At 44.7% G+C, this 14,677-nt stretch overlaps 1 protein-coding gene across 1 annotated transcript in view; it reads left to right on the forward strand.

Moving 5' to 3' along the window:
* The window catches only part of LOC115394192 (NACHT, LRR and PYD domains-containing protein 12-like), a 29,079-nt gene extending 14,804 nt beyond the window's left edge, over positions 1 to 14,275 (forward strand). The window contains exons 4-6 of the mRNA XM_030099407.1: positions 9,563 to 9,745; positions 11,341 to 11,514; positions 11,725 to 14,275. Coding sequence (XP_029955267.1) covers positions 9,563 to 9,745; positions 11,341 to 11,514; positions 11,725 to 11,737 — 370 coding nt within the window. The 3' untranslated portion in view covers positions 11,738 to 14,275. The remainder of the gene's footprint in view (positions 1 to 9,562; positions 9,746 to 11,340; positions 11,515 to 11,724) is intronic.
* Positions 14,276 to 14,677: the final 402 nt, after the last annotated feature.

The raw sequence follows: 14,677 nt of genomic DNA on the forward strand, positions 1-14,677 counted from the left end.
TCATCTTTAGCTGCTGCCATGTGCGCGTCTTCCCCGCGGGATTACACCTAAATGAAATACCTTAACTGGTGACCATTCAAACACCTTCCCTGTAATAATATTTAACATTAAAAAATATTCTGATATAAAGCACTACATTTAAACTTACTCATTGACACGGAAATCAATTTTCTGCCACGGCATCTCCCTCTCTTTCGCTGCTGCAGCGTGTTGCATTTTTTTCGAAAACTGTGTACCAGCTTCTATATGTCGCTCTCCGCTTCTCTGTTGCCATGGTGACTCGTCGAATCGGTGCTCCATTAATGCTAGCTTTTTATAGTTGTCGTGCACGTGCTTAACTCCAGGTGGAACTACTTGAAGTTGAGTAATACAACTCAAATCAGCTGTTGTGTAACCAAAAACCCAGCGTTTTCCCTTTCTGAGTAGATCAACACAGAGTTCAGGATTAATCTCAGAGTTTTTTCAACCTGCTTTGTGAAATAGACCCCAGGAGTGCGTTTATTGTGATGCAACCTTATCCACAAATCAGTTCTGAAAATGAAATATAATAAACAAATTAACTTCCATCTCTCTGTGTTTTCAGTTCTTCTTCTTCGGCAGTCCATCAATTTCGATGAGGGCAAGTAAGGTAGAGAGGTGTTTTGTATGTTGGGTGTTGTTTGTTATCTGTTGCATGCATGTAGGTAAGCAATCAGACCGGCTCTTGATCTACATGGTCGCCCACATTTGCTACAGGTGAAATCACTGGCACTTAGAACAGTGTGATTGCCATCATGAGCGGACAGATAATCAGTTCTTCTTTTCACTTTTGATGGTTTGGTGCAGAACAACACGCCAGTTGGACCTGTCTGAGGCGTGCTGCTCCCAACTGTCACTGTCAATCTGAGCAGATTTCATGTGATGCTTCAGGAAATCTTTATACCGAAGGTTCTGACCACCACGCTTATGTTTCCCATGCTGCGGCTCACTGTAGAACACTTGTTTGGGAAGGCGTTCATCAGGCATCCTCAAGACATGTCCAGCCTGGTGTAGCTGAGCTGCAGCCAAAAAGCTTCTACATTCACCACTCCCGCTTGCTCTGGTAATTCGACATCTGGGACAGTCTTGCCACTTAATGTGCATGATGTGGCGCATGTGGTGAAGTTGCACATGTTAGTTGTTTGATGTGTCGACGGTAGAGGACCATGGCTTCCACGCCATATAGAAGTGATGGCAATACAGCTGTGTTGTAGATTTTGATCTTCGTACAGAGCTTGATGTCGTGTCGGGACCAGAGTTGCTGCTGTAGTGACCCAAAAGTTTTACAGGCAGCTTGAATTCTTTGGTCAGTCTCAGCATCAGACGAGTTCTTGTTGGTGACGGAGCTCCCTAGATAGGTGAAAGTGGCAGATGTTTTCAAGACCTCACCATTCACCTCTATGGCTGGTTGCTCAGGCTGTTGGTGTGGTGGTGGTTGGTACAGAAGCTCAGTTTTGGAGGCATTTATTCACAAACCAAAGCATGTTGCTGCTCAACAAAGAGATTAGTAATCTCTTGTATGTCTTGTAGATTTGTAGCAACTAAGGCAAAGTCATCGGCATACAGCAATTCTCTCACACAGATCAGATTTGTCTTAGTGGCAGCTCGTAGCCAAGCAAGGTTGAAGAGACTGCCATCTGATCGTGACCTGATGTAAACTTCTTTCGTAGTTCTGCTACCCACATACTCCAGAACTGCAGCAAGATATATCACAAACAAGGTCGGTGCCAATCACACACCCCTGCTTGACTTTGTGACATACTGGAAAGGAATCACTGGTGTCCCCTCCAACAAAGACTACTGCAGACATGTTGTCGTGGAACTGTTTGACCATGCTTGTGAACTTGTCAGGATAGCCATAGACTTTGAGCACCTCCCACAGTGTAGCTTGATCAACTGTGTCAAATGCTTTAGAAAAGTCTATGAAGACAATGTACAGCTGTTGTTGTTGTTCAAAAGCCTTCTCTTGCGGTTTACGCAAAGTAAAGATCATGTTGGTTGTTGACCTACCAGTCCTGAAACCACATTGGCCTTCAGGCAGGACACTCTCTGACACCTTCTTCAGTCTGTTTAAAGGTCCCACATTATACTAATTTTCAACAAGTTCAAATGGGTCTCAGAGGTCCAAGACCAGTCAATTTGATGTTTGTTGCCTAAAAACCCAGTTTGTTCTTGGACTTCAGCCAGCCTGTAAGTCCCCTCTCCTGAGCTCTGCTGAGAACACGCTGTTTTTGTGTCTGTAGCTTTAATGCTAATGAGCTGTTCTATAGCTATATGTGGACAGGCTCAGGACGCATATCATTGTTACAAAACCATTGTAAAGTGTATTTTGCATAATATGGGACCTTTAAGAGAACCTTTGTAAAAACTTTCCCAGTGATTGACAGAAGGGAAATCCCTTGATGGTTACCACAGTCACTTCTGTCGCCCTTCTTCTTATAGATGGTAACAATCAGTGTATCCTTGAAGTCCTGAGGTAATTATTCTTGTTCCCAGCAGAGATTGTACAAGTGCAACAGGTGCTCTACAAGCAGTTGGCCACCATGTTTTAGGACATCTGAGGGGATCCCATCTGAGCCAGGTGACTCTCCAAATGGAGTCTGTTTCAGTGCCTTTTTCCACCTCAGCCGATGTGATTGGTTCATCCAGTTCATGTCTTGTGGGGTGAGCCGACAGTGTAGGTGTAGCGTTTCCTCAAGCTGAGCCTTGTTGGTTCAGTAGCTTGTGGAAGTGTTCACGCCATCGGTTTGTTATGTCGGACAGATTTGTGAAGAGTCAACTCCCATCAGCTGACTTGACATGAGTCAGAGTGTTTGTTCTTGGGCCATAAACAGACTCCAGAGCTGAGAACAGACCCTGTGAGTCACCAGCATCTGCAAGCGATTGCAGCTCATCAGCCTTCTTGTCCCACCACATGTTCTTCAGTCTTCTTATTTCACGCTGGAGTTGTGACCTGGCATTGGAGAACAGCTGCTTGCTACTTCGAGTTCTCACTCAAATGTTGGCTGTGAGCCTTTTGTTTCTCTAGAAGGAGAGGTTGAATCGTATCCTGATTTTCCATGAACCAGTCTGATGAGCTTTGGTTGAGGTGACCAAGAACTTCCGTTGCTGCATTCAGGACAGTATCCTTCAGTGTGCTCCAAGTGGCATTCACAGCCACTTGCGTTTGCATTTCCTCCAGAGGCTTGTGCAGTGATTGGCTCAGGGCATCCCGGTATTGAGTGAAATTTAGCTTCTTTACATCCAGTTTCTTGGGCATGGTCGAGGCACATTTTCTTCTTGGAAGTTGCAGCTGTAGGTCAACTTTTCCGTGTATAACGTAATGGTCAGTGGAGCATTCTGCTCCTCTCATAGCCCTCGCAACTGCCATTTCTTTGAGATGGCTGCTTCGCACAAGAATATCATCAAGCAGATGGAAATGCTTAGACCAGGGGTGCATCCAGGAGTAGTAGTGGTGGTCTGGCTGAGTGACGTATGTATTGGTGATGCTGAGGGACCGCTGGTCACAGAAGTTTAGAAGGAGAACATCATTTGAATTGATGCCACCCTTGCCAAACCTTCCAATCACACCACCATATGTACTGTAATCACTACCCACTCTGGCATTGAAGTCTCCTAGTATGATTAGCCTGTCAGCGTTAGGGACATCATCCACAGCTCTATTTAGCTGCTCATAGAAGGCTTCTTTGTCTTGAACAGAGTAGGTCATGGTTGGAGCATAAACACAGATGAGCGTAGGAAAGTTCTTGTTGGCAAGTGGCAGGCGTAGACTCATCAGCCTTTCTGACATGCCTTTGGGCAAGGACGACAGCTTGGCAGCTAGTTTGTTAGAGACAGCAAATGCAATGCCAACCTCTCTTCTCTCACCGGTTTTGCGTCGCCAGAATATGGTGTGAGATTCTTCACGAATCTGACCCTGGCCCTCAGTTCTTGTCTCCTGTAGTGCTGCAATGTCGATCTTGTACCTTTGCAGCTCATTGCAGATCAGGGCGGTACGTCCTTTAGGTCTTGTATCATTGTCCAGCATGGTATCGGACATTCTAAGTACCAATGGACAGCTTCATCATCTTAGCTTTCTTCCTACCGGTAGAGTGGAGCCCCGTTGGCTGCGGCGTGCCAACCAGGATTGATTAGAGTGAACTTTGTTTTCCCCACCTTTTAAAGGGGCTTCCTCGGATTGAGGCAGTGCTATCCCGAAACAGGGCTGCCCGGTCACCCACACAGCTGCCCCAGCCTATACTGTCACTCCAGTTCAGCAAGGCTGTGTGCAGGAATCATGCTGGCAGCTCGACTGCCTCAAGCCTGCCACTGTCACACTTTCCCGTCGCCACAGGACTTGTTGCTTCCTCCCCTCCTTACCTTGCACAGGAGCTGTAGACCCGCGATGTTGTGCCCCCATTGTTGAGCCTCTCTGGACTTGGACATCCTGGACAAGCAGTACACCGAAGTGTAACAGATCTGGGGAGTGTACAAGCTGCCCCGCAGTTGCCATTAACTGGAAAGTTGTGCCACCCAGTAACCTTTCAGTAGGCTCATCCGACTGCCACTGAGTCGACCGTCGATGATGTAACCTGTGAAGCGTTCTCCTCAGTATCAGTCAGCCTGGTGCCACTGACTTGACCGTATCCCTGGTACAGGGCCCTAACCAGGTACTGTCAGCCAGAGCAAGCTGAGCCCGGGACTCATGTGGGCAGGGTTGTCACTCAATGAATTGGCCAAGGGCCACCCATTACCCATGAAAATGAAATATAAAAAACAATTTAACTTCCATCTCTCTGTGTTTTCAGTTAATAGTAACATAAATTATACACATCTATCATTCATTAGACACCTCACCATAATACATCAAGGATACCTCATTGAATGGGAAATAATATGCACATATAAGTAAGTTAACACTTTCCGCCTGTATGTGCAGGTGTGGAAAACAAGTGCTCCCATGAATACAGGAAGTGGAAAGAACGCCACCAAATGACAAAGAAGATAAACATATGGGTAGATTAACCCCGTCTGCCTGGAATGTGCATGTGTAGGAACGAGTGCTTCCACAAATACCCAGAGTGAAACTAACACCACCACAAGCGGTGTAGGTGGGCAAAACAAGTGCTGCCACCGGCGGCAAGAACCAGTAGTCCACGTACCTCCCAGTGACCCTCAAACCCCACAGCTGACAACCTGACATCACTTCTGGCCACTGGGAACCAACCCGGATACACCCTAATACAGCCTTTTATACACAAACAGTTCAGCCATTGTAATATCAAATCTCCACAAAACTTGTTTGTTGAGGCTGTGAAAAAGAAATATATTTGTTGAGTCTCACAACAGGCATCCTCCAACATAATTTGTGTATTTTTAAACAAACCACTCTGTGACAGGCCTGCTGTCTCTCACTCCTCATCCGACTCCCTACTCTGGGGGGTCCAATCCTCCTCAACCCCCTGCTTCATGTTTCCGCTGGTGCTCTGGGGAGCAATAAAGGGGTCAAGGAAAGAAAGGACCCGCAGGTACTTCTACTTTCTTGCTGTCCCTGCTGCTGCCCCACTCCTGGGCACCTTTTTCCTCTCCTTGTAGTACGTGTCCCTGAGTTTCTTCCATTTTGTTTAACACCTTTCGACTGCAAAAACAGAACATACGTGAAAAAAATTAGATGAAATAGCTGCCCTAATTACTGCATTGGTCCGAATATAAGACAGCTCCGATTATAAGATGACCCCTATTTTTCAAATATCATTTTGTAAAAATAAAAATATGTTGAAGACAATAAGGTTACTCATAAAAGAACTTTTTATTGTACAATTATTCTAAACTCAAAAACTCACAACAGTGATGACATTTCACGTGATTTAAGATTAAAAAAATATTAATGCAGTATCAAATAAAAATTAAAGCCGCAAGCGGCATTGGACGAGACCGAGCCCTCTGGCAAGGTGGCCTGACTGAGGTCGTCCTCGTACCTTGATGACCGAAGTCCAGGTCACTGGGAACCTTGCTCCTCCATAAACATTAGGGAAGAGAAGAGATCTCTTTTCACTAGATCTCGCGAGATCGAAATGCCGCGAGATCTCGCGAGATCGAAATGCCGTGAGATCTCGTGAGATCGAATGCCGCAAGATTGAGTACGTTTATATGCAGGCAATAACTCTTTATTAACTGGAATACTGACGAAATAATACATTATATGGCGCACAGCCACATAAACACGTGCAAAACCCTGAATACGCTCATATTCATATTTAAAAACCCGGTCGAAAGGGACATGAAATACTGTTCTGCGCATGTTCTATCTGCAAGGAATCTTGGTCTTTTGAGTCCACAAACTACTTGTCATACAGTTTAATTGCTACGACGTAAAGAAAATGTGCGGAAACGATTGTTCAGTTCTTCTCTTTTATTGAAAAAACGGTGCATCGCATCAACAAACATTTTACCACGTGTTGCCGGCTCACACTCTTTTTCTAACAACATGCAGAGAGAGCCTGCAGCGGCTGCGGCGCCCTTCTTCCTCTGTGGTGTCTGTGTAAAATAAGGTTGAACATGCAAACAGCACACCTAGTGGCATGAAGTGCAAATGCAATCATGGCGTCGTCTGTGCGCCGCGGTTTGAATGTGAATAGGTGAACTAGGCAGCCGCTTCGGGCGCAGTGTACAGGGGAGGGCGCCGTGGCCGTACAAGGGGCGCCCCGACGCTCTATTAAGCAGTGCTCTGCGCCGCTCCAACGCTGCATGTGAGTACCGTACCGCTCCCCACAGCTCAGCACCAACCCCCCCCCCCTCCCCCCCCCCCCCCCCCCCCCCCCCCCCCCCCCGCCCAGGTCTCGTCTCGTCTCGATCTCGTGGACTCAATCTCGTGAGACATCTCGTCTCGTGGAATTTGTGTCTCGTCCCACTCCTAATAAACATTCGTTTTCATCATCATCATCATGATCATGATTTTACCTCGAAGGGGGCATATTATGCTTTTTTTCACTTTGTGCATAGTTTCTTACAGAAGTATGTGTAGCCGAAGCCTCATTATGACGTTCAAATGTGAAAAGTGTTTCCTCCCTGTGTTGCTACATGATATTTTGTGAAAATGAAAGTGAAACTGAAGCTGAAATGGTCGAGTGTGAGTTTGGTCCGCTCATCCTGAAATAAGCGGACTTAGCTGTGCCCCTGCCATGTGTGTGTGTGTGTGTGTGTGTGTGTGTGTGTGTGTGTGAGAGAGAGAGAGAGAGAGAGAGAGAGAGAGAGAGAGAGAGTGGGCATGGACAGATGTGTTCAAATGCAACCCGGAAAAAAGGCTCAGAAACAGCCTGTTTTGAGGAGGGCTCCTCAGAGTGACTTTTTACACCGCTGAAACTCTGAAAAAAGGATGAATTTGGGGCAAACAAACTTAAATACTATGTTTTTGGCCTTCAGAGACCTATATGACATGACTGAAAAATGGCATCATATGTCCCCTTTAATGACAGCTGCTGTCAGCTCAATGACTGCACTGCATGCACATATATGGTCAGTTGCAAACTTCCTGTTCGATTTGGTCAGAGGTGTTAATGTGTGATTTTTAGTTCTCGATGAGACGAACGTGTGAGCAATTGGTTTGATGGTAACGCTTCCTTTTACGGTACTGTAATTACCATGTATGAACATGGTAATTGCAAGGTAAGTACCATGTAATAAGGAAAAGTTACTGTAAAATTACCATGTAATTACAGGGTAACTATGTCGCTAATTACCTAGTACTTTTAGAGTAATTACCAAGCCAATTCCAGGCAAATACCAAGTAACTACCTGGTAGTAAGTATTACCAATTACTGGGTAATTATAATGTATATAGCAACTATGTCATTAATTGCCAAGTACTTACTAAGTAATTGCTAAGTAATTATCATGTAATCATTGGGAAATGTAGACTTTTTACTAGGTATTACTAGGTACTGCTAGGTGTGTACGCTATGTATTTCCCTATTAGTCAAGCGTTTTTTACTACTTACCTGGTAACTTCTTAGTATTTCCCAGTAACTACAACATTTACCTGGTAATTACGGTTGAACTGTAGACTACTGCAAAAGGAAGTGAGGCCTGTTTCCACACTATTACCTGGTAACTACTTATTTGTTACCCAGGAACTGCAAAAATACCTACCTGGAAATTACATAGTTATTAAAGTGGATTTGTACTGTAAAAGGAAGTGAGGTCTGTTTCCATGTTATTACCTGGTAATTACTCAGTATTTAGCCCGTTACTCGGAAACTTTCACATTACCCCACACACTTGCACCAAAAATGCAGCAAACCCCATCAGTGTCTGTGATCCAGTCTCTGAACAGCACACTGTATCTGTCAGGAGATCAGAGTTTCCATCAAAACCACCATCACCAGCCATCACATTACATTAAGATGAACACATTATTATTACACTTGCACACACCAAACACCTCACTGTGACAGACATGCAAACCCAAGAGAGCTGCCAAAGATAAACATTTTAATCAAATGGAGTTCAACTTCTTATAAAACAATTTACAAAACAGTGCACATTTTTAGAAGTCAGCCACCTTTTTTTTTTTTTTTAAAGAATCGGAACAGATTTCTTTTGCAAAAAATAAAATACAAATAACAGTGATAAACAATCACTATAAATGAACATTAATAAGTACACTGCTCCAGTCTTGTGAATTCCCATCATCATGTGTTTTCTGTAGACCCGTCTACAGGAACCCTTGATCTCCATCATCCTGAATACCCAGGACCGCCGTCGCCAGGTGTTTCCACGTCGTCCACGTCCAGACTTGTACCTCCCTCGTAGTGATGGAAACCAGGACAGCACAACTGTTCCTTCTTAATGCTCAGGGTTTATTCACTGTAACACCCAAACCCCAAAAGTGAGAACTGAAAACATACAAATATACATTTTAATAAACATAAACTTACACAATAAACAAATATACACATTGCACAAAACACAAATATCTTTAAACCTTCAAACATACACATGAAACCGACATTACAACCAAAACATTCACCCAAGCCTGAACATGAGACCACAGCCACCCAGCACCAGCTGCAGAGCCACCACACTACAACCACGATAATAATCAATGAAACACCAAGCAAAACGGAAATATACACCCCCTCTCTCAGTCTCGCGTGTTCTCTTCACTCCCAGGGAGAACAAACCCATTGACCAAAGGGGAGTCACGGAACACACTCCTCTCTCTCTCTCTCTCCCTCTGTCCTGCGGAGGCATGCGCCAGGTCTACGCATGCGCACACAGACGCACCGCCGGTTGGGAGGAGCCGGACCTCCCTCTCTCCTTCCTCCTCCTCTCGCTCATTCACACTTGAACAAGATTTAAAAAACTGTGTGTGTGTGTGTGTGGGTGGACTGAGCTCTGCAGCATGTTAGTGATCAGCATGTTGATGAGAGCTCTTCTCCTCCTGGTGTCTTCAGCTGTTTGGACTTTACATTTCTAAACTCTTCCAGTCTGAACCTTCTTCAGCTCTCAATGACTTTGACATAAACTTTGTCCTCTAATCTCACTTCTTTCTCTCTTTATTCAGGTTGTGGAACTGCAGGTTGTCAAAAATCAGCTGTTCTTTTCTGGCCTCAGCTCTGGAGCCCAACCCCTCCCTCCTGAAACATCTGAAACTTCTGGACCTGAGTGAGAACCAGCTGCGGGATTCAGGAGTTAAGCAGCTGTGTGGTTTTCTGGAGAGTCCACTCTGCAGTCTGGAGACTCTGAGGTCAGTTGACTGTCTGTTACTGTTGTAGAAGGAGAAATGTTTGTCAGCAGCTGTGATCTGAGACTCTGCTCCTGCAGTGAGAGAGTGGACTGAGCTCAGCAGCAGGTTCCTGATGTGTGTGTGGACATGAGGAGGTGTGTGACTGTTGTGTTGATGTTGATCAGTCAAATTTTAAAGCACTTTTCATACTTTAAGCAGCACAAAGTGCTGAAAACAAGCTCCAACCATGACTATGATGACAACTAAACAAACGAAAACTGAAACAGACAACCCATCCCTTCAACACGCCATATGCAGTCACACACACACACACACACACGCACACATACACACACACACACACACACACACACACACACACACACACACACACGCACAGTCTTGTATTTCTATCCTTGTGGGGACCGTCCATTGACTCCCATTCATGTCTAGCCCCTAACCCTGACCCTTACCCTAACCCACACCAAAACAAAGCCTAACCCTAAAGAAATGTTTTTGCAATTTTACTTTTTTCAGTAACAACAACATGGCCAAGAAAACACTGTTTCTCCTCATTAGGACCGGAAAAAGGTCCCCACAAGGCACATCGTGCCAGGTTTTCCTATCCTTGTGGGGACATTTGGCCCCCACAAGGATAGAAATATGAGGACACACACACACACACACACACACACACACACACACACGGCATGGCACTTAGGATCGTGGAAAACGCAACGATTTGGGTCGTCCACACTGGGAGGGGTCACAAGTCATGACTGCCGGGGGCGTTTGCACCCGAGGTGGGAAGCCTCCCAACCAGCCGGATGGAAGGGCCCCATGGACAGAACCCCCAGCAGCAGAGCTGATACAGCCACCAGTGTGGAGGACCCCCTGAGGAAACACTGGGGTTAAAACACTGCAAGAAAGGAAGAAAAAAAATGGAAAAAAGGCTTAGAATTAACATTTAAAAGAGCAAAAATAGATCAGAAAAATAGATACTATCTAAAACCTGAAATAGGAAAATTACCTTAAATTAACGAAAAAAAAACTGCAAAAAAAACCCGCAGTAACATGAATTACGCAGAATTTAAAAGTTCAATTAAAAGCCCGTTTAAAAGGTTTAACCTTCTTTTAAAACTCTCAGCAGTCTCTGCAGTCCTGAGCTTCTCCAGCAGGCTGTTCCACAGATGGAGGCCATCGTGGCTAAAAGCTGCCTCACTGTGAGTTTTTGTTCTTCTTCTGATGTGGATCAGAGGAGCTGCTGGAGGAGCTCAGGATCCACGAGGGTCGATGTGGTCAAAGCTGATCAGATCAATAAGATGGAGCAAGGCTGTTAGGACATTTAAAAAGTAGTTAAAGTAGCTTAAAATCCACCCTGAAGCAGACAGGGAGCCAATGCTACGACTTTAAAGCTGGTGTCATGTGGACCCGCCCTCTGGTCCTCATCAGCAGGTGTAGCTGAGTTTTGCATGAGGATGATGTGAGTGATGAAGATCCACAACAACAGAACAGCTCATTGATCAGGACACAGTAATGTGGAGCTGCTCATTTCTCCATCAACACATCTGGTTGGTTCCTCCTCATTTATTCTGCTGCTTTCTCTCTTTATTCAGGTTGAGGAAATGCAGTTTATCAAAGATCAGCTGTTCTTCTCTGGCCTCAGCTCTGAAGTCCAACCCCTCCCACCTGAAGGAGCTCGACCTGAGTGGGAACCAGCTGCGGGCTTCAAAAGTGCAGCGGCTGGTTGATCTTCAGCAGAGTCCAGACTGCAGCCTGCAGACTCTGAGGTCAGTAGATGGTTGGAGTGAGTCCATACTGCTTTCAGCAGGTTTGTACTAAACACAGTCAGTGTGAGAACAAAGATCCAGTGTTTGACTCTCAGTGAGGCTGTGAGAGGAGAACGCTGAGCAGCTTCAGGATTGGACAGCAGAGGACACACAGTCAGCCAATCAGAGGAGCCACAGGCTTGTTGATCATCTCCTCTCATCTCTCTGCAGCTGGAAGTACTGAGAGCAGAGAGGAAGCTGTGTGTCCTGAAGATCTACTGAGGAGAGCAGAGCTTCATCCAGACTGAGTGACAGAGGAACCACCAGAAGATCTGCTGAGTGTCAGTGGAGCAGTGTGAAGAGCTGAGATTGTCCAGCATCGAGCCAGGGTTCCTCTGGATGTGACGCAGAACCATCACTGTGTGGAGTGAACTTCCTCCTCCTCTTCATATTGTCATTTGAAGCTTTTGATATTTTTTGTTTGTTTTTCTAAATTCTTTGTAGACTTTTGAACCATGTTCCTTCATTTTGGACCTTAACAAGTCCCCTTCAGAGGACAATGAGACTCTGTAGCCTTCAGAGAGTGAACTGGTCTGTGTGGAGTTTCTCAGCTTCTGTAAAGTGGACCAGGAGCTGCTCAACACTCCATCAAGCTGTTCACCACCTTCACCTCCATCAGCTGAGGATTTGTCCACAGCACAGAGAGTGAGCTGCATGAACAGAGACACTTCCTGTTCCAGTCGGCTCTGACTGTGTCTTGAAAGTGAAATGAATCCTCCGCTGTGTGTCGGTCACACTGAGTGATCTGCACCGTCACACACCGGTCAGCAGGCTGCTGCAGCTGCTTTGTACAGTGTGGCTGTGGCCGACTGGTCCCATCAGGACTCAACATGTCTCCTCTGAGAACCGTCTACAGCTGATCGGGGAGGATCAGGTTGCTCCTGCTGCTGCTCAACATGATCTCAGGTGGTCCACACTGTACAGAGTTTGATAACTCAGCCTTTAAAACCACTTTCTGTCCTTCTGGTCTCTGTGAACTAATGTTTGGAGAATCTCAAGTCTTTGAAGTCAAATTAAGCAAAACATCTTTTTTTCAGGACAATCTGAATTGATTGCCACATTGTGTGTGCCTCACACACATAACTTCACACACACCTATTTTTGCTCTCATCCTGTTTCTAGGAGAGATGGTCTGATCTGAGATTCTGGATCAGTATCAGATCCAATATGGACCAAAATGGCCACATCAGATTTCAGAACGTTTGGTTTAGAAAATGTCTGAAACACTGCATGAGCGCAAACAATCCAAGAATAGTCCAACTTCACTTTCTCCACATTTAAGCACAGCTGAGCTGCTGCTGTGAGCCTGAGTTTTCATCTCTGATCAGAACTGAGAGGAACTGATGTCTGCTGTGTGAATTATTTTGTCAGGATTTGGTCGGTTTTATGCTTTAAAAAGAAACAAAACATGACTCCATATCTTTCATCAGAGCTGTTTATGGGAGCCTTTCTGTTCATTGTTGACAGTTTTTTTTACTTTTGTTAGATATTTGTTGTTGAATTCTTTGGACACATGGTGTCAGTAATTAGACACAGGTTGTACATGTGGAGGTCAAAGGTCACAGGAAGAGGAGGGCACACAGTTGTGGCCAGAGCAGGAACAGACGACCAGGACAAAGATTTCCAACTGTCTCCAGGAAAACCCCGGTATGATCATCATCTGCTTTCATCAAATAAACCATCAACTAAACTGCAAGTAGACTGACTGGAAGTTCTGGGTTTAGGTCTGTACTGGTTCACTGCTGCTCCACATGTGTAGTCATGGCAACAACTGGACTATGGAACATTGAGGAACACTGAGGAACCTTCAGCTCCTCCAAAGTTTCATCAACATGAAACTTTTTCACACTGAAGTTTGAATGAAGGAGGCTGCAGAACCAGAGACCTCCTGCAGGGGGCAGCAGCACTCCACACTGACTCAGAGCTCCTGAACGGTGTGTGTTCTGTCTTTAAACATGTGGTCTGACAGTGACCCACAGGAGGAGCCCTCAGTATGCTGCAACCAGCAGCATGATGGGAAACCACACAGGGAGGATGGATGGAAAGATAGATGAATAATCGACTTATGAAATTATTTAGATAAATCTTTCAAACAAATTAGTTGGAGAACAAAAGCATTTCCATGAATATTGACTGTGAAGACAGAGATACAGAGAAGGAGAAGCTCTGTGGTGCAGTGGTTCACTCTCCTCTCACACTGAAACTGTTCTGGATTTGAGTCTGTCAGCCTGAAAGAGCAGCAGGAAATAAAACTAAATAATATTGTGCGTGTTGTGATGAAAAATGTTTCCCAGCTGTTTGATGTTGTTTTCAGAATTCACTCTTACAAATCAATATTGTTGTATTTTTCTAGTTTCTACTGAAATGCTGAAACTGACATTACAGTAAAACACCCAAAAAGTAACTGATACTTTGAGAGAAGCCCTTTAATACTTGAGTTTAGAGAAACTCTGAATTTATTTGTAATCCAGCAGAAGTCAAGTCGTGCAACAGTCGTTGGACTTGAGTCCAAATTCATCTCTTTCATCTCAGAGTTTCATCAACAGCTGGATAAATGCAGTGATGATGAGTGACTGTAACTTCAGCTGTGGAAGAAACTCAGCAGTTCTCACATTAATCCATTACATTAATCACATGAATAACTGTTGGGCCCAGTTCTACTTTTATGTATTAACCTTACTGTTGTCAATTAAATAAACAGTAAAACTGATCAAAATCTGTCTATCTAGTGGTATGAAAAAGTTTAGGCACCCCTGATCATTTTCAAGATTTCCATTTATAAATCATTGGTTGTTCGGATCAGCAATTTCAGTTAAATACATCATATAGCAGACAAACAGGGATGTTTGAGAAGTGAAATGAAGTTTATAGGATTAACACAGTGTGCAATAATTACTTAAACAAAAGTAGACAGGTGCATAAATTTGGGCACCCTTGTTGTTTTATTGATCTGAGTACCTTTAGCACTAATTGTTGGAACACAAAGCTTATTTGGTAAGCTCATTGACCATTGACCTACATTCACAGATGAAGCCAGTCAGGAGAAAGGGTATTTCAGTGGCCAGTTGGAAGTTGTTCGCCTTTTTTGCATCTTCTCTGAAGAATAATGCAATATGCCTCAAAA

The sequence above is a fragment of the Salarias fasciatus genome, chromosome 9, assembly GCF_902148845.1.
Source record: "Salarias fasciatus chromosome 9, fSalaFa1.1, whole genome shotgun sequence".
NCBI classification, from domain to species: Eukaryota; Metazoa; Chordata; class Actinopteri; order Blenniiformes; family Blenniidae; genus Salarias; species Salarias fasciatus.